Genomic DNA, 19,680 nt, shown 5'->3' on the forward strand with positions numbered 1-19,680 from the left:
TTGGCCGTGACACCAGCGCCATCTGGCGGAGATGCAGCCCAGATAGAAAACTTGAGGAAGGAGAGTTGCATTTCTGGGGAAGTTCCTGCTAAATGGAAGGACTCGGGGCCAACCGTGGAGATGGTTTTGAACTAACTCACGTGGCCATCCTTCAGTCAATGGGAAGAAGATGTTCTGTGATACAGACATGAAAGTCTCTTCTCCTGTGCTGCCAGCCCATACGGAGTTTGTCAGGGAAGTGGCCCAGAGCCACGGGGCCCACACTAAACAAGAATATGTGTTCTGCACAGTCTCTCAGCTCACTGGCCATGGGAAAGCAAGACACTGTGATTTGAGTGAAGTAGCGTTTGCTCCCAACCCTGTGACAGAATGATCCCACACCAAAACGCCATCCAGTTGGTTTCTTCAGAAGCCACCTCCTTGGCTTCACACGATACCTTCCGCTGCCCTCACATGGCCTTCCTGTGAGTGTGCAGGTCTCCCTGGTGGCTCTCGGCAGGTCCAGGTTCCCCCTTCATATAGGGGCACCACCCTAAGGGCTTCCTTTTGACTTCAGTGCCTCTTTAATGTCCCCAACTCCAAGTACAGTTACAGTCTGAGGTCCTAGAAGTAAGAGTTTCAATAAATGAAACTTATGGGGACACAATCATCCATTACAGAAGTGATTTTTATAAATTCACAGGAAATACTTAGATGATCAGCCTGAAAATCACAATAGATAAGCAACAGTCAGCTTTTCCTAGAACATATTAATAACAAAAGCCCCCAAATGGCTTGTGACACAAACTCCTATGGGCTCTGGGCAGCTCTGTGTCTGCTCCCCTGTCTTCTCATTCCAGAAACAGATAAGGGAGACGCTTTGAGCCAGAATTTGCCATTCCCGTGGGAATGGGAAACAGTGGGGGAAAAGTGATTCACACAATGGCTCTGAGACCTTCTGCTTGAGGGTGGAATTCCCACCTCCATGTCATCATGCAATTTCCCTGGTTTGACATCCACACTTAACAACCAGCTCTGCGCCTTCAGCCTGAAAGCTCTGCAGAGTCCAACTCAACGGGTGTGGCAGGAGGAACCCATCGCAGGGAAGCAAGAAGCAATAAACTAAGAGCAATCATGCACTCTACCACCAGCTCGGTCACCTCTTTCCAGAAAGTAGTATCCATCAGCTTCCAAACATAACCCAAGACCGTTAAGATAGCATTAGCAAAGCACGTGACCTAGTTTTCTCTTTTAAGATTACCTGTTACAGATGAACCAGAAAGCACACAAAGGCTGCTTTCCCTGGAAGGTTTCTCATGGAGTTTAACGATTGTAATGATTCTTTACCCCTTGCAGACACCATCCTCTTCCATACCCTGCCTTGTTCTCTCAGGACGGCTCAAGTCCAGAGCCACCTCTTGCCTTCTCTAGACCAGGACAGGTCACCTTCCCTGGTAGGTTCTTATGGACGGTTTTGTCTTGTTTTGACTCTTCATTGAAGCATGGCTCACTGTGACTCCGTTCAGTCTCTACTGTTCCATACAAGAAAATGACTGTCCTGACTTCAAACACCATAGACGAGCTTGACGTACTGGTGTATGCTCTTTGTGACTAACTTCTCTCACTCAGCATTAGATTTGTGGTAATAGATCATTCACCTAATTGATACATGGGGGTCCAGGGTGTGACTATACCACAGTGTATTTAGCCAGTCTACCTAGGTGGGTACTTGAATAGTTTCCATTTCGGAGCTGTTATAAATGGAGCTACCGAGAACATTCTAGCTCGTGTCTTCAGAAAACTTCATTTATAGATGTCTTTCTTTACCTAAGACTGGAATGACTGGGTCATGGGGCATGTGGATATTTAGATTTAATTATGTTGCAAAGTGGTTGTAGCAGCCTCTGTATCTTCAACAAAGCTTCACATTCATACATTAAGGTAGTAATAGTTTCACAGCAGATTCAAAAGAAGATGACCAAGGACCCAGTTCTCTGAAGGGCAGAGAGAACCCAGCAATTGAAATTGAATTGTGAACCCAAACCCAGAGGGGTGTTCCTCAGATAAATTCTGGTCCTTCTCTCTGCCCTTCCTCTCCCTAGACTTATGCTGCCTTTTCCTTTAACTCCTAGTCAGTGGTTCATAACCCATTCTCCCCAGAGTATTTTTTCTGTTTATTTCAAAGAGGGTTAGTGGAGCCTCCAAATAACTCTAAATGTGGAACTTTTGAGTTCCATTTAAAAATTGATCTGTCAGGAGGAACTGGAGAAAAGAGAGAGGGAGATCATTTCAGTCACACGAATGTTGATCTGAATAGAGCCATCCCTGATAAAATGCACCTGGAAATGAAAAGCTCGTCCTTTGTCATGTGAACTGCAGGGCAAACACGCTGGCAAGCTCCGTAACCCCAGCTTCTCCTACTGTAGTGGAAGCCACTTTAAACGGCCACCCTCTGCGTCTCCACCCCGAAGGCCCAGGCAGGAATCTGCTGCTGGTTTCTCTAGAACACTTGAATGTGAGTCCAGAAGAGCAGGGAGACAGAGCAGCCAAGTGAGAAAGGCCATAGAAAACCCAGCCAGGCCGCCAGCTGCCCCCAGGTGCGCATCTACCCCTCCTTCCTAGGTTACAGACACGGAGAACAATCTTTATATATTTAGATATTTTCCATGCCTGGATTTGAATGTAGCTGACGTTAAGGGTAGTAATTAATTGTGGATCACTCCAATACTTGAATAGAAGGCCTCTCGAGTCTAATGTGCAAATTTATGTAAAAACAATGTGAAAATTAGAAATGCATTGGCACTTTTTTTTTTAACCAAACTGTAGCACTCTGTCTAGTCAAACAGACTGCTCATTTGCAAGTTGTCTATATGCAAAGCATTCTGCCCTCGGGAGCCTAAAATCTCCTTAGCAAGTCATCTGAAATTTGAGGAGAGCTTCCTTCCGAGCCTGCTTTCTGCTCTCTCCACTTTCTCTCCTCTGCTTCCAGCAATGTGGACAAAAAGGCTAAGTATGGACTGCAGTTGGCCGACCCAGTAACCCACAGGGCCCAAACCAGGAGTCCCACCATGGTCAATCCCAGACCTCAAGAGACGGGTGTCTGACTTGACTCTCTGTATCAGTCTTGCACTGTGGCCTTTCCAACTTCAGAGCAATTTCAAAATCTAAATGCTTCCTTAAATTTCTCCTTGCAGATAAGACATAGTGAAGTAGAGAGGCTACTTGCTTTTAGGTCCCAGGCTACTTTCTGACTTTCAGCAGGGTTTGAAGTTAACAGAAATCAAGGCAGGAAGAGAGGAAACATGAACACCGCACACAGTCTCCTTCACCCAGCCCAGAGGAGAAGAGAGCTATCACGAACAGGCGCCAAGGTGCAACAGCAGGAGGAGCACTCAGCTCACCTTGTCCTTGGAGGGCCAGCACCTGCAAGGACAGGAACCATAGGTCAGTCCCAGGAGATGCTTAGAGAGGCCACCAGGGCAGGGCCAAGTCATCCCACACCCAGAAGTGGGAGGAGAGGCCTCTTTGGGAATTACCTAGCTAATCATTTAGCTGTTGGGAGAGACAGGAGGCGCTCCCAGGAATTGGCGGGCAGCCAACTGATCCTTATTCTGGAAGTGGGTGGGGTGGGGCTTGGCAGAGCTAATGGCAGCCCACCAGTGCCAGTGTGACAGGAGCTGTGTCAACGGGGAGTGTAAATCGCTGCCACCCTCCAAAGAAGTGGCTCAGGTTTTCCAAGTAGTTCCATCTCAAATTAAAGGCACGTCATCCACAGGCTCCCAGCTGCTAGGACACTTGGCTCTGCTTACCCCTCTTCATGGTGGCCCCTGCAGTGACCACAGCTCATGGTGGAAAGGCCGATTCTTCCCACACTGAGTTGACCTGTTGTGCACAGGTCCCACTGCTGTCCTGCTGCTCTGAAGGCCTGGACACTCACAATGCCGTCCCCAGATCCCCATCAACCATGAGCTTGTTGGAAAACAAGCCCCATACCCACCCCCTGCAGATTTCTAGAACAAGAAGCTACATCTTAACAGGCCCCTGGGACCCCTGTGCCTACTGAGACACCCCATCCTAGACCTGGCTCCGAATCTCCACCAAGCAAACCAACCCTTTCCTGCCCAGAGCCAGGAAGCTGAGTTCCAGTAGTTCCAATTAGCAGCTGGTAACCTGGCATGAAGCATTTCATATCCTCAGCCCTCAGTTCCTCATCTGGAAAATGGGGGTGCTGACTGTACTTGACTGAAGATGATTGAATTGAACGATAAATTAGAATTTGACCTCCCAATTGTGAATCATGATTGCAATATTCAATTTTGTGCCTATGCTGTTTCCTGACTCAATAATTAGGTTATAAACATCAGAGAACAGGACAATCTCTCCTCTACCTTTTCTCTTTATCTCCCTAATATACCTAAGTACAGTGTTCTGTCCGTAATGAGGGTGACTATTTGACATTTATGACAATCAATCTCCCTGGGAATCCCTCCCTGACAAAAAAAAAAAAAAATCTACTTTCAATTCCTGACTCTTAAGCACAAAGAGATACTGTCACTTTGACCTAATCCTCTGAGGTTCATCCCTCTAAATAATTGTATTGTCTCTGTCTATAAAGCACTTTGTTACTATGGCAACACATGCATAATTACATGTGTAGGTAATTGAGGGTGGCTCTGCCAGTCAGACTCCTTCCCACCAGAAAACACCCTGTCTTCCCAAAAGTGATTCTCCCATAGGTTCGCACCAAGGCCCTAGAAGTTTCTCCAACTTGCATATACTTTATACAAATTACAGTCCAATAGGAGGAAGCAGGAAATTGGGAATCTAGTTTGGGTTCAATCTAGAAATTAATTTATAAGATAACTTGGCATAGGGTGCTTGACTTTTCTGAGCCAGTCCACCCTATGTTAAAGGGAGCTGAGGGAACAATATGCTTTCCTGCTCCTCAACCCCTACACCTACAATGTTCTATAATATTCAGAGATTTTAATTGTCACTTAACTGAAATTATTCAACAAACCTTCCACACATTAAACATTAACACAGTCATTTCTATGTGGCACAGTTCATTATCATGCCAATAAATGATTAATTATAACATTCTGTCTGGGCCAGTAATTTTGCTCGACTTTTATGATTCATTATTTGTGCTATGTTGTAATGCCACCTCTCGAAACTGACATACTAGCATTTATTGTTTTTTATTGCTTCTCTAAGGTGGCTTTTGAAAGAAACTCTTAGGGCCACATGTTTAGAAAGGGTTTAAAAGTTTGATGTGAAGTGAGCATTGCTTCATCTTGGCTGACAGTAGAGACAGGACCAGGGGACCGTGCTTCTGTGGTCTGACAATTGGAGCATCAAACCCAAAGATGAATAATTGGACGGTCTGCTTAGCCAACGCATCAGTTTGTGAAGGTTCATCCTGTGTGGTGCCTGAGAGCAACTTCAATGCCATCCTCAGTGTGATCGTGAGCACCGTGCTGACGGTGCTCTTGGCCATGGTGATGTTCTCCATGGGATGCAATGTGGAAGTCAGGAAATTCTTGGGCCACTTGAAGCGGCCATGGGGCATCTTTATTGGCTTCCTCTGTCAGTTTGGAATTATGCCCCTCACGGGATTCCTCCTGTCGTTGGCCTTTGGCATCCTGCCTGTGCAGGCCGTGGTGGTGCTCATCATGGGCTGCTGCCCTGGAGGAACTGCCTCCAATATCCTCGCCTACTGGGTGGACGGTGACATGGACCTAAGGTAAGACATCTCCAATTCCAACTTCTCCAATCTTACTGGGCTAACTTTTTTCAAAGTCTATGGCCTTCTGAATGCCATTATAAGGTCACACTAAGGAATTCAACATGAGCAGGTAAATTTCTTCTGCTGCAGCTGCTTGGCTGTTAGAATTTGGGACTTCCATCTGATTGTGCTTTTAAATCAAATTCAGTTAACAGGGAGTTGCATAATGGCTGATTATCTCTGGAAAAAGATTCAAAGTTTCTCAAAAGAAAGCTCTTTCCCAAGCCATAAGCCATAGCTGAGAAAGTTTGTCCTGTTGGTATCAGAAAAAGACAAAGCCACTTTCTTTGTGGTGGCAAGGAACTCTGAGTACAGATATGAAATCAAACTGTTCTTTAATTTTAGGATCTAGGGTAAGATGATGGTCAGCTCCACCAAGCCACCAGCTCTTTGGGCAGATTCTTGGTATTAAACCTAAAGAAGAATCTATAAATTTGCTTTACTTCTACTGTCACTGAATACACACACACACACACACACACACATAAATAATCAAAAATAACCCTACCAAAGTCTTTTTAAAAATTATGCTTAGCTTACTATACAATAAACAGAAAATGGTTTCTCTGCTTCCCACAGAGTAATCTAAATCATAATGTTTGTCCAATTCATCATGTGCCAGTCTGAACTAGCACCAAGGGGGGGAAAGCCTAATAGAAATAAGAAGAAGCATTAATGGGACTAGACCAAGAATTTTAATGTGGGAAGTTGAATAGATAAATGTCTTTTTCCATACCTCACATTCCTCATTTCCTGTGAAAGATATGCATTTCTGAAAACCATCCAGGTGTTAATGCAGCGTGTGCTTATTAAATACTATACCACAGGCAGTCAGCTCTGATAATCCCCAACTACTACACGCAGAGGAGAGAAGCTCCCAGTGAGGAAATGGAACACTGAATGGATGGAGTGCCCACTGAGCAATTGGGAACTTGCTATCACATCTCAGCTCCGAAGCTTCAGAAAAGGCTTACAATCTACATACCCTACGTGACTCTTTCATATAAGGAAATGCAGTATCTACCTTGCCGTAGATTTTTTTTTTAATTTAATTATTTTATTTTAAGGGAAGCCCTGTGGAAGAGCACAGGTTGGCAAGTGCTGCTCAGGCTTTGTTCATCTGGAAACAAAATGAAGCAATGGGTCTTTTTAGACTTAGATCAGGTTTGACCTAGACACACAGAGATGAGAATTCTAAAAACTAGCGCCTACTCCACTGAAGGGAGTGAGCAGGGGCTTTGACCTCCACTCAGTATCTCTGACATAGTTGTAACTTTTAAGCAATAGGGTCTTGCCTCTCAACAAGACAGCTTGCACCTCGGTGCAACGCCACACATGCAAAGATATCCTAAAACAGGAAAATAAGTCATGCAGGAGGTTTGGGCTGTTAAAACCTGCTCTTTTCTGAAAGCTAAATGTAAACCAAATCTAAAACCTCCCAATGCCACTGGTCTGCTTTTAAAAGAAATGTTAATTCTCATGAACAGGAGGTGATTGAGTAATCCTGTCTACTTCATTTCACAATCCCGGTATATTACTTTTTTTCAAAAAAAGATTAATCAATTAATATGAAATCTTGTAGAAGACCTCCAAATGGATCCATGGATAGGATTCCTTCTTCAGCTTGATATGGGCCCTAGAATGGAGTAAATGGCACTGAACATTTCAATTTTAATTACATAAACTGTGCACTTCATGGATTCCCCTTGTGTTACAAAGTGCCCATAACACCTTCATCTGTCCAGGATGAGTCCACCCGTCCAGCAGCCACCTCAACATTTTAGAACAGCTAGTAATAAATAGGGTGTAGCACAGAGGACCCTCATCACTGAGAAGATGGTAACTCTGCTACTAGGTAGAAGACGGCATCATGAATTGCATACATTAGGGAAAAATCAAATATTTCTTTAAAGCAAATTCAGAAAGTAAAACTTCAACTGTTGGGGAAGAGCCTTCCAAACGTTTTATTCCTCTGGAGTGAGCATTAGATAACCATTAAGCCTCGTGATAATGTACTTAAACAGTCCTTCCCACATTTATATCTCCAGTTTGGTGCTCTTAGAACTTTCCCTCCCATTTCCACCTGCACTCTAGTGATGACAGCCAAGACGTGACTGTCACACTACAGGTACCTTCGCCAATGAGCGAACACCACACAGTGCTAAAAAAACAATTCCACCCAGATGTGGTTCCTAGGATATAAAACCAGGATGTTTCCCCCTCCTATCATCTCTTCTGAGATGGGAACCATTGCATTTTACCATCTGTAGCGACTAAAAAGATGACTGATAGATAGGTAGCCACACAGACAGACAGACACACACACACATACATAGACAGTTATCTGTGCTCACTGAAGCACAGCAAGGGACATTTCAGCCTCTTGTCTGATTATGCCTGGCCTGGAAAGCTGTCATTTGTGAATGTTTGGTGCACAGATAATTTTTGCCTAAGTTATAGCTACACTGCAGCATCATGTGCTCAAAATGTGTCAGGGAGCAATGAAGGTGACCTTGCAAGTGATCTGCTGGTGGCCAAAACCCACAGATGAGGGACACAAAGATGTGCTACCTCCTTAGTGTTTGCTCTACCATAAGATATAGGTAAACACCCGTCTCTCCAACTTTCACAATGGCCTTAGCCACACCAGGCCAGGACTTGTCCTGACTTTCCTTTCTTTGACTTCTGCATCCTCTCCTCAGTCTCCCCCAGGCCCTTCAGAGACACCTACTCGCTACACTCCTTATTTTCTAGATCTCTTATTTCATAGCTTTGCCTATCACGACTTTTGTCTTTGGCCAAATGCTGTTCTGCTTTTCCTCTTCCAACTCAAGTTCCCCCACCCTCTGGCCTACCACAATTCAAAGGAGACCCTCTGCTCCAGCTGCAGAGAGACCCATGTCCTCTCCACTCTGGGAGAACTCACCCTACACCGTTTGATTCTTTCCTTTATGTTCCCTCAAAGCAACCAAGCTTTGCTTTTCTCACGTGGCATTGTTTTTATTTCACTAGATAATATGTATTAGACACTATTATGTTCCATGAACAGTGCTAAGTACTCAAAATGCATTGAGGTCGGCACTCTTCTTTCCTGCATTTGGCAGAGATCTTCTGGAGTGTCTCCAGCTCCTACCAACACCTATGTTCTCTTCTCCTGGTCCTCCCACTTGGTGTTCTGATTCTAATATGACGAGACTCTTTTGCATTCCTTGCCAGTGATTTTGCTGAGTTCCTCATTATTCCCTGAATTCTCACATTTTGACTTCTTTTTTGCCCACACACATAAAAGTTCAGTTAATAGTACTAAGGCCAGGAATTAAAGTCAAAAGATGTTTTATTTTCCTATACATTAACATCGTCTCTCATTCCAATATAAATTCATGATAGTATTTCTATTTTTGACACTCATGGTCTTTATAGAACTTCAAATTGCTCATGAAAAAAGAATTTTCTTTCGCTAATTTATTCCCCAACCTTGTGCATTAAAATTCTCTGTGAATTGTTTCATTGTCATTTTGAGGGGCTTGACTTTGTTCTTCTTATTAGTTAGAGAGATCAACTTCCAGCCATCTATTCTCTTATGCCTCTGTAACATCATATTGTGAAAACTGCTCACTAAATTCAAACCATTTCTTCTCCAATTCCTATCTTGTTCCCCCTCACAGTCTTTAAGAAATAGCTCTTGAATGATGCTGATCAAATTATATTGTTATATTGTGTGCATGTATGAATATATAACAACAAATCCCACTATTATGTATTATTACAGTGTACCAATAAAAATAAAGAAAAGAAATAATTTAAAAAATTGCTCTCATGGGCTGGGATGTGGCTCAGCGGTCAAGTACTTGCCAAGCCTGGACTAAATGCCCCAGCTGTCCAGGAATATCTTTCAGAGGAATTGCTCTCAGCTTCCTGATTCTATGTGTAGTGGAACACAAAATATATGAACTTAAAAATGATAACCCTAACTGGCTCTCAATGAGTGCCTTGCATTGTCCTAAGAACTGGACACCGTTGGTAATAGTGCTCACAATCTGCATTTGAGATAAGGAATCTGGCAAAGAGAAGTCAAGTCAACTGTCCAAAGTCACTCCGTGAATGGCACTGCTACCAGGGCCTAGAGGCTGTTGGGTCCTAACTAACTGGATTCAGTCTCCCACCCACACCAAAAATAAGAGAATACAATACAGAAAGGGAAAATGGATTGAATCACTGTTTGGTCAAAAATGGGAAGACAGCTAATCGGTCTTCCCCCTTTCTACAAAAACATTACAGTTTATAGAAACAAAAGCCAGGAAACACACATATGTGGCTATGCTATGCTGGCCAGAGGGAGAATTCTGTTCTCCTTGGTGCGCGTCTGGGCCAGGAAACATGCATCCTCAGAATGAGGAAGCTGGGACAGAGAAAATACAGGTGACCAGGAAATGGGGAAGGAAAAAAACCACCGTGTGGCTTTCAGTCTCAAAGGGGTGTATCACAGCTCCACTTTCTTCCCACCCAGACATCGAGCACCCCCCTAAAAGCCCCGACAGTAAGTGGTTCTGCCCTGGGGCAGACAATGTGCACTGGGCACTTTTGAAGGGAACCAGGAAGAACCACTACCCAAAAATTTCTCTTCCATCCACTGTCACAGTGCTGAAAATAGTACCATTTGATATCGATTCCTCCATGCATGTCAAAAGCCAAAATCCAATTAGTCAGCCGGTCCCCCTTACAAAAATAGACTTGCTTAAAAAGGAATAACTCCAGGCCCCAATTCTTCTGAACACACATTTGGTAAATTGGCAATGACGTGGTCCTCAGAATCCAGGCCTATTTCGCCTGCAGGCACATTTTTTTGTTGTAGTTGTTTTAACTGTCAGTTTTCTCTTCCCCAGCATGGCCATTTGGGCAATAATTTGAGTGTTTGATCAAGAGGCAATGAGGCCTTCTCCCCTTCACTCAGGTGTTCTCCTCCAAGGTCCAGGAGGGCCCAGCTCATACCAGCACAGAGATGCAAAAAGCCCCCTATGGTCCTGTAGTCCAGACTAGTATGAATGCATTTGCTGTTGTCTCATTGGAGTTTCAAAAGTGACACACCCAGGCTCCTTGTACTTTATTCAATAATTAGTTTAGGCCATCTTTGAATAACTCCTGTGCTTCTTGAGCATAAATAGGGAGGGAAGGAGAGTGGAAGGTGGAGTGGAGAGACACCAGATATGAGTGGTGGTGCCCAAGGCCAGGCTCTGCAGAAACCTGGGCACATGTGTGCTGTGCCAATTGTACCGGATGATGTCACCGGCTGAGACAGTTTCTTGCAGAACTTTCGTGTCATGAATCAAAAATGAAACCGCCTGCCCCTAGAAAACCCAGTGGACCTGTGAACATGTTCATTTTCTTACAGCGTCAGCATGACCACGTGTTCCACACTGCTCGCCCTGGGAATGATGCCTCTGTGCCTCTTTATCTATACCAAAATGTGGGTCGACGCTGGGACCATCATCATTCCCTATGACAACATAGGTAAGTCACTCCTCTGCAAGATTAGGTCCGATATCAACCTCAAAACGCCAGTTTATTCCTGACTAGGATCTCAGACAGGCTCCAGCTCATCCAGTATTTTCCTCTTGGAGTAATAGTAGTTTGGGCCCAGTTAAACTTTCCTTATAAAGTCACCCCAACATTTGGGTGAGAATTGGCAGGGTGCAAATTCTAAGGCTGGAGCCAATGTGAGAATCTGAGTTTTTGTCAATTCAAATAACCAAAGAAGAAGCCAGCACAGGGGGCCCCCTTACCCCATCCAGCAGTCTACTGGAGGCTTCAGCTGCTGGCCCGTGGAAGCCTCCGTCTTTTCCTTAAGCTGGAGAGTGAGTAGTTCATAGTCGTGGGAGATCACACCAGATCAAAAAACATCCACATGATGATTTCTTTTTTTTTTAATTTAAAAAAATGCTTATTTGTTCTAATTAGTTATACGTGATAGTAGAATACATTTATGCACTTTGAAATATCACACATAAATGAAGAATATTTTTCTTATTTTTCTGATTGTACATGTTGTAGAATCCCATCAGTCATGTATGTACATAAGGTAATAACATCTGTTTCATTCTACTATCCCTCCTACCCCCATACCACTTCCCCTCCCTTCACTGCCCTCTACCTAATCTAAAGTAACTCTAGTCTTCCCTATCCTCCCCACCCCCTTATTGTGAATTAGCATCCACATACCAGGGATGCCTTTGGATTTATGAGATTGGCTTATTTCCCTTAGCATGATATTCTCCAGCTCCATCCATTTACCGGCAAATGCCATAATTTCATTTTTCTTTAAAGCTGACTAATATTCCATTATATATGTAAATATACTTCACATTTTCTTTATCCATTCATCTGTCGAAGGGCACCTAGGTTGCTTCCATAGTTTAGCTATTGGGTGTTGAGCTGCTACCAGCATTGATGTGGCTACATCACTTTAATATGCTGATTTTAAGTCCTTTGGATATAAAACAGGGAGTGGGATAGCTGGGTCACATGGTGGTTCCATTCCAAATTTTTTGAGGAATCTCCAAACGGCTTTCCATCGTGGTTGCACCAGTTTGCAGTCCCACCAGCATGATGATTTAAAAATGGAGCACCTAGCAAGTACTCAGGAGTGGGACACTCTGAGAGGAAGCCTACCGTGAGCAGCTCTCAGCTGTGCACCACATCTCCATACACAGTGAATGTAAGGGCACAACCTGCGTTTCCTGCCTGGAAGTCAAACATTCTAGTTATGACCATCTCCTTTCAACTTTTAGATGTTCCTCTCTCTCGAAGGAGATTCTCCTCTATTTAGGGGAGAACAGAGGATGGTGGGAGGTGAAGGGGTTGGCATAACACAGGGACAAGGTCGAGGGCAGGACAAGAGAGCTTCTGGCTTGTTGAAAGCAGGCCTTCCCTAAAACTATGTAGTAGAGATGTGACGGAAAAGAGCAAGTACCAGCCTCCAGGCACACTGCACGCTCAAAAGCCTTCTCTTCAGCCACCCTGGGAAACACTGGTCTTTCTGATGAGCTGTCTCCAAAGCCGTGGGTCTCCCATAAAGGGGAGCAGGAAACAGTGACTCACTGGGGTGACTGTAAGAGAGACTCCTGTTGGGATGGGAACTGAACTAAAACTCCCTTCCAGCTAAGACATGCTGTTTCTGTGATCAAGTGTGATTCAAGGTATATACAACAGAGTTGGAACAAACTTGTGAGCACCAATTGGGAGGATCTATACTGTAATATTTTCCTGCAGTCTCTTTTCTCTCCCCAACTTTGACCATAAGTATTGGATTTAGAAAAGCAGTCCTCTTTGACACAGCCTATTCAGTATGGGTTTTCTCTGTACAGGGTCCTCCTGCTGACCCGTGGGAAACTCCATCATATCAGACATAATCTCCCCAAACCAGGCTTTAGAGTGTCCTCCTGTCCAGCCCCCTCGGCTCTTGCTGCTTAACCCAGGGCTGCTCCTCAGTGGACAGACTATTCCTAGAGTTAAAGAAAGCAGTTTGAAAGGCAAGCATTATCTGCATCTCAAAGAACCTGCTTGCTGACTGAGGAATTTTGATTACATGTTATTCCTTGCTTAAGGAAAGAATTTAAACTGTAAATATTCTCCTCTTGATATTCAGGTTTTTTTTTTTCTGGAAAATACCTATGGGAATATTGAGTAATTCTAACTACCATGTAAATGGTTTATACCCCCCTTTAATGGGAATAGACTTTGAAAGGAGGAGAAAATAAGAAATACACCAGCACCTCAGTGGTGGAAAAGGTCATCATGAAAGAAGTTAAAGAAGAAAAAGAGAAAAGAAGAACAAAGAAGAGTTTGAAATACGAAGATATCAGCTCTGTTTATTCACAGGGTTTGCTCAGGCCTATTCTCCAACCTACTCTTTTTGCTGTTGGTTTTTCTAGTTTTTTAATGAAGAAAAAAAAAATGAGCTGATAGTCTCTCAAGAGATGTTATCATCACTTTATAAATGAGGCTGTTGAGTCTCAGGGCAATTGTTTAATTTGCCCAAGATTGCTGAGAGCTGGAAAGAGCCCCGTGGCCTGCCCCCTACCCTGCCCTGTGAGTGGGCATTTTGTCTGGGACAAAGGTGCTCCTGCAGACTCCAGATTCAGGAAAACCTGCTGGACCCCCTCGGGTGATGGCATCTGGAAGGGAGGAGCCTCTGCACAGCTGGACATTAAGAAAACCCCAGACAAGCTGTAGTCCCCAGGTCTCTGAGTCTCAGAACCATCTCCATGTCATCAGCTAATTCTCCCAGCACTGCGAGCAGACACTACCCACTCCACGCAGGGGAAACCCACGCACAGATGGCCCAGGTGACTTAGGTAGTTTCCTGTTTGTGAATAGTGAAAGGTTCAGTGCCAAGTCCATCTGGCTCCCAGTGCCTCCCCATGAATCTGTTCACCTCTGTTTTATTCTCACTTTCTTTTCTTGCCTCCTAAACCTACTGAGTAAATGCCACTGGAGAGCCCACGGGTGGTTTCAATGGTACAGCTGCAGGCAGATGCTCCTTCACCTACATAGACATAGAGAACAACTGGGGTCGGAGGAACTGGTCCTGGGAGAGAAGAGCACCAGCCCAGGGCCCACTGGGGCAGTAAAGACCTGCAACTTCCCTTCTCTTCAGCAGAGCCACACCTGTGGGTATGAAAAAGGGGCAACTTCAAATCCCTGGAAAACTTAGCCTGCCACATCTGGTCAGGAGAGGCAGAGCATTCTGTCACGAATCCTGGCCAGTCGTCCTGCTGGCCTGTTTCTCTGGCCTTGGGCTGCCCCACAGAGATCAGGACTCTAAGAAAGAGAGGCCAAGTAGATTCTGCCTGTTAAAACCGTAACACCAAAACCTAACCCGAAATACTTTCCAACGAACAAGCTGTACCAAGATAATTTTAATTTAAGGCCTATAAACTTCACAAAATTTAGGAAGTGGTCTAGAGAGACAGGAAATCTCCTCCCCTTCCTCCCCCCAAAACATAGGATGTGGGGACACCCAAAGGGGATTCTCCTGGGGGCCTCACCTCAGTACTCCTGCCCATATCCCTAGTTCCACCTTTCTCCTTACTTGCTCCTACCCATTCTTCTTCCCAGCTCTTGGTTTCACGAATCATTTAATTTTGCTGAGTATTTTCTGGGCAGATGTAATTGTTGACCCTTATATATTCAGGAGTGCTACAAGGCTGAGAAGAAATTGCATTTTCATCATTATTATATTCATTTTAAGTTAATATTATAGTGCTAGAATCTAGGACCTGTTTTCCAGTCCTAGGTCAATTTATCCCAACACTAGACAACATCTACTCTTAAAATTTCATTATTTGATTCCACTTTCTCATATTGCTTGAAAAGGAAACAGCCCATGAGGAATTAGCAGCTGTTGGTACTATGTTGTATAAAGGCAGCTTTTCAACAAATGAATGTTAAATAATATGGAGAAACAAACCAAAAGTCACAAGATAAGCAGTAAATTTAACATGGAGAGATTCAAGTGTAATTCTTTCACCTGGCTGGGTTAGCATGTTGCTGCAAAGAACTATAATTACAGAGAGTTCGCCAAATACATTATCTCGTGGAAAATTTAAAGCATGTTCTTCCAATCTGTTTTCTCACTGTGGTGTGGATGCGAAAACTGAAGTCGGTTTTCCAGAAGTCATTAGCCACTAGAATGCCTGAAGATCTTGAGCAAATTTTGAATATTTTCTTCTATGTCTCTTATTTTAAAGTATTTCTCTTATTTCTACAACCATGAAGTAACACAGAGAAGTTAATGCCATCTATGTACAGCACAAGAACATATTTACATACACACAAAAAAAATAAATTAATTAATTAATTAATAAAAAACCTTTGGCCAGATAGTTTTCCTGGAATATAAAGTTTTGAATAGAATAAAGACTCAATTCTGACAAATTTAAACAAAAGGATATTGGCTATATAAGGAACTCTGAAAAATCAACCCGGGGTTTATATAACCAATATTATAATATTATTAATTGTCAACCAGTGATATTAAATTAGCTACCGGAGTGGGTGAAAGTTTGTGTGTGTGCACGCGCACGTGCACGTTGATTCTGCATTCCATTTTGTAAGTCCAAGAAACACGACCGGCATCTTTTTCAGGCTGATTACTTTCTGTGCTATGTGTTCTGTTGATCCAACTGCTCTTCTGCCATCTGCAGGGATTTCTTTGGTGGCTCTTGTGGTTCCTGTTTCCTTTGGAATGTTTGTTAATCACAAATGGCCTGCAATAGCGAAGGTCATACTTAAAGTAAGTATCTATGCTACAGCCTGCACAGGTAGGTGCTCCTCGGGAGACCTAGAATGGTGGGGTGGGTCCATCTGCTGAATCGTTTTATCCTCCTCTGGGGCCTGAAGTTACTAGTCATACAGTCTCCTCTCCCAGAACGTCCTTCTTGTTCCCATCCACAGGGTGAATTTCTATCCATTCTTTGAGACACCAGTTCAAATATCACCTCTTGGTTTGACACTACTTTATACCACAGTGCATTGCTGTTGTCTCTGTCATGGGAGTTTTGTTATAAACATACCTCAACAGCTATCATAGAAAATAGAACATACCTTTCTTATGTCTGTAACCGTATGACCATCTCAGTCCCTGTCAATTTGTAGGTGTTCATATGTATACGTGTATATATAAATATATATATATATATATATAATCTCAGCTACCTTTTAAAGCTTCATGATATTTAATGGGAAATACTAGGTGCATGACAAAAATAATGTGAATATGAAGCTAGGAAATGTCTGGAGACATTCGTTTGGTTTTCCTGTGTAGCTACAACCTAGTTCCAGCCTCCTCTGCACTCCGGTCTTGCTGTCATCCTGCCAGCAGGGGCTTCCTTCTAGAATAGGACTTTCGAGATCACTGAAAACCTTGCCCTGATTTAACTCTGATTCAGGGGATGCAGGTCCATGGTCTAATGACTTGTTTTTTTTGTAGAATAATCTTGTTTCCTTGCATGAAGCTCTACCCAGTTTGGCACACTGTGAGATTTGCCAAATAATTAGTGATGTCCACTAGACAAGGCAGGGAACGTGGGCTGGTCCATAATAAAACCAAAGGCACTAGTTGAATGAAGAGTCCAAGAGAGATGAAGTCATATGGACTGAAAGAGCGAGGGAAGAGAGCACTGGCATTGGTCTGGTACCTTCCTGGTTTTACCCTTAAGCATGGTAATAAGGAAGACATCTTTCTGAAGTCTGTACAATGACAAAAACATATTTGATATATTACAGTATAAATATTTATTGAAACAAGAAGAGGAAGGAAGGAAGGAAGGAAAGAAGGATGGAAGGAAAGAAAGAAATAAGATGCAGTTTGGTTAAATAAAACCATTGACATAAATGGAGGAAGTCCCAGCTCAAAGTAGCTTATAATAAGTGTTGGATCTTCAAACTGGGCACAAGCTATATTAAATGCAATAGGAGGGTGCACTGGCTTCAAAACCATAAGTTGGGGCTGGGGATATAGCTCAGTTAGTAGAGTGCTGGCCTCACATGCACAAAGCCCTGGGTTCAATCCCCAGAACCACAAACAAAAAACAAAAAAACAAAAAAAAACTAATAATTTACTAGAAGTTCATGGACAAATCCAAAGGCAATGTTAGTCTGGATTTACTAGGATCTTTGAGACCAGACATTGTGCCTCTCAGCTGCATCTCATAATGACTATCCCTGTTTGCTGATCACTACTATTCTCTATGGGTAAGGCCAAGTGCTTGATTTTATCTTGTTGAATGTTCACATTGCCCGATGCAGTAGATAATGTTATTATAGTCATTTTATATTTGAGGTATTGGAATTTGAAGAGTCCAAGAAATAATACCTTCTGTTCCCTTGTTGACTTTGGAACCAGTTGAGAGGTAGAGGGAAAAGATCAGATATTTAGATAACAAAATAACACTTCTACTACAAATAAAGCTTACCTGGAAAATATGGCTTGACCCTACAGATAAATGGGCTTGTGAGTATGGCCCCCTCTCCACAGCTTCATGCATGTGCAGATGAATGCACACATGCACACACATGACCTGCCGGTCTCCCCTGGCAGGACAAAGCTGACCTCAAAGACAAGCTGAGAAATGGTCGCTACCAGAGACCAGCAGCATCACCAAAGAGAGGAAAGTTGGTCACCACTCTGCTGTGGCTTTTCTCCACGACAGAGCAAGTGACAGAGAGACCAGGAGTATTACTCTAGATCAAATCTTTTTTAGAGCATCATGAGACCAGGGTCCTGGCACTATGCCAGAGCCTGCAGGGTATTTATTGAGGACTAGGATTTGATAGATATGAATGAATCCTTCTTGCTCTTATTATTGTGGAGGACCACACCCAGGACTGGAATCCTGAAGAAGGCATGTAATTGCCCCAAGCAGATATCCCTGAAGTTTCATGATAGGTCTTCCTCCAGAGTGGCCGTCCCTCTTGTCATAGGTGGTTGGGGAAGTGGGATAGTGGCTGTGTGCTCTCAGCAGCCTCCATTCTGCAGAAAATATAAACTGTTTTATGAGTCATACATGATAATCACTGTCCCAAGTAAGTTTGTAGCTAATCACCATGAAATTTACTTAACCTCTTGTGTATTGTTTTCCAGTTTATGTTGCATACAAGAAATACTATGGGAAAAACAACGCAGCATTTTCAGAGCAAAATGATACCAAAACGGAGCCTAAGTCATCCTCTCATGCCATAAATGGAGGATTTCAACCAGATGAAAAGTAGAGACTAAGTGAACAGCTACGAAAAATACTAAAGAACATCCTTAAACTACAACTATATTTATTTGTTTTGATGGGATAGTTGTCAGGAAAAAGTTAAAGTGAGCATTCAAGTTTCAGTAGAATCTATATAATGGTTTTGGTACACAGTGATTGGTAGTCCAGTTCTTCACTGTGACAAATATTGTTTCATATGCACATAGTTCCACTTACACACACACAGAGAGAGAGAGAGAGAGAGAGAGAGAGAGAGAGAGAGAGAGAGAGTTGTCCCTCAGGTGTTTTGGAGAATTGGCTCCAAAACACCCTCAGTACCAAAATCTACAGTTGCTCAAGTCCTTTATATAAATGATATAATATTTGCACATAACCTCCCATATGCTTTAACTCATCTCTAGATCACTTATAACACTTTATACAATGTAAATGTTATGTAAATAGTTGTTATAATGTATTGCATAGGGAACAATGACAGGGAAAAAGTCTGCATGTGTACTGCACAAAGAGGGAGTGAGAGAGAGAGAGAGAGAGAGAGAGAGAGAGAGAGAGAGACTTTAAATATATTGTCTTGAACTATTCACCAAAATATCTGCAGACCTAATCTGACATCAGTAACACTGAAAACCTCCTAACACCTGAACTGAATTTTAAGGCAGAATCTCCTAACCTAGATGAGCACTTTTGTATATTAAAATAGATATAATGAGTTATTGTTGTAAAGTGATCAATGTTTTATTTGCTATTTATGATTGTATAAAGATTTTTATGAATGTGTTCTGCCAGCATTTTAATCATCTTACTTTTAACTTTGCAACCTATTTATTTATATATTTTCTTAGTATAATATAGGCAAATATCTGACTTCCTGGTTTTTTTAAAATAGATTTTTCCAGTGACATAAAAGCAGAAATGAGAGAAAACTGTCACTAAATAGAATTCAATAACTAAATTGGAATCAGGTTCTTAACTCATCCAGAGTGTTGTACACCCTCTGGGTCACCCACAGGGGTCAGCTGATGACCACTAAATACTTTAAGGAAACAATAAATTCTTTCAAATGGACTGAATTTGGCAAATAGTTCTTCAAGCCCTAGAGAAGGACTTCCTCGAGGTTTCCCTGTAGTATATTTGCAGATTGTCTCATATGAC

At 42.9% G+C, this 19,680-nt stretch overlaps 1 protein-coding gene across 1 annotated transcript; it reads left to right on the forward strand.

Annotated features, from left to right (window-relative positions):
* Positions 1-5,348: 5,348 nt before the first annotated feature.
* Slc10a2 (solute carrier family 10 member 2) lies at positions 5,349-19,218 on the forward strand. The gene is made up of 4 exons (XM_015483936.2): positions 5,349-5,725; positions 11,157-11,275; positions 15,970-16,086; positions 18,408-19,218. Exons 1-4 carry the CDS (start codon positions 5,349-5,351, stop codon positions 18,533-18,535), a joined length of 741 nt encoding a protein of 246 aa, XP_015339422.1. The 3' UTR covers positions 18,536-19,218.
* The last annotated feature ends 462 nt before the right edge of the window (positions 19,219-19,680 follow it).

This window comes from Marmota marmota, unplaced genomic scaffold (genome assembly GCF_001458135.2).
Source record: "Marmota marmota marmota unplaced genomic scaffold, marMar, whole genome shotgun sequence".
NCBI classification, from domain to species: domain Eukaryota; kingdom Metazoa; phylum Chordata; class Mammalia; order Rodentia; family Sciuridae; genus Marmota; species Marmota marmota.

Coding starts and splice junctions, on each gene's coding strand:
- Slc10a2 (XM_015483936.2), top strand. CDS start 5,349: ATGAATAATTGGACGGTCTGCTTAGCCAACGCATCAGTTTGTGAAGGT. Junction 11,276..15,969: donor CATTCCCTATGACAACATAG/GTAAGTCACTCC, acceptor TGCCATCTGCAG/GGATTTCTTTGGTGGCTCTT. Junction 16,087..18,407: donor CTATGCTACAGCCTGCACAG/GTAGGTGCTCCT, acceptor ATTGTTTTCCAG/TTTATGTTGCATACAAGAAA.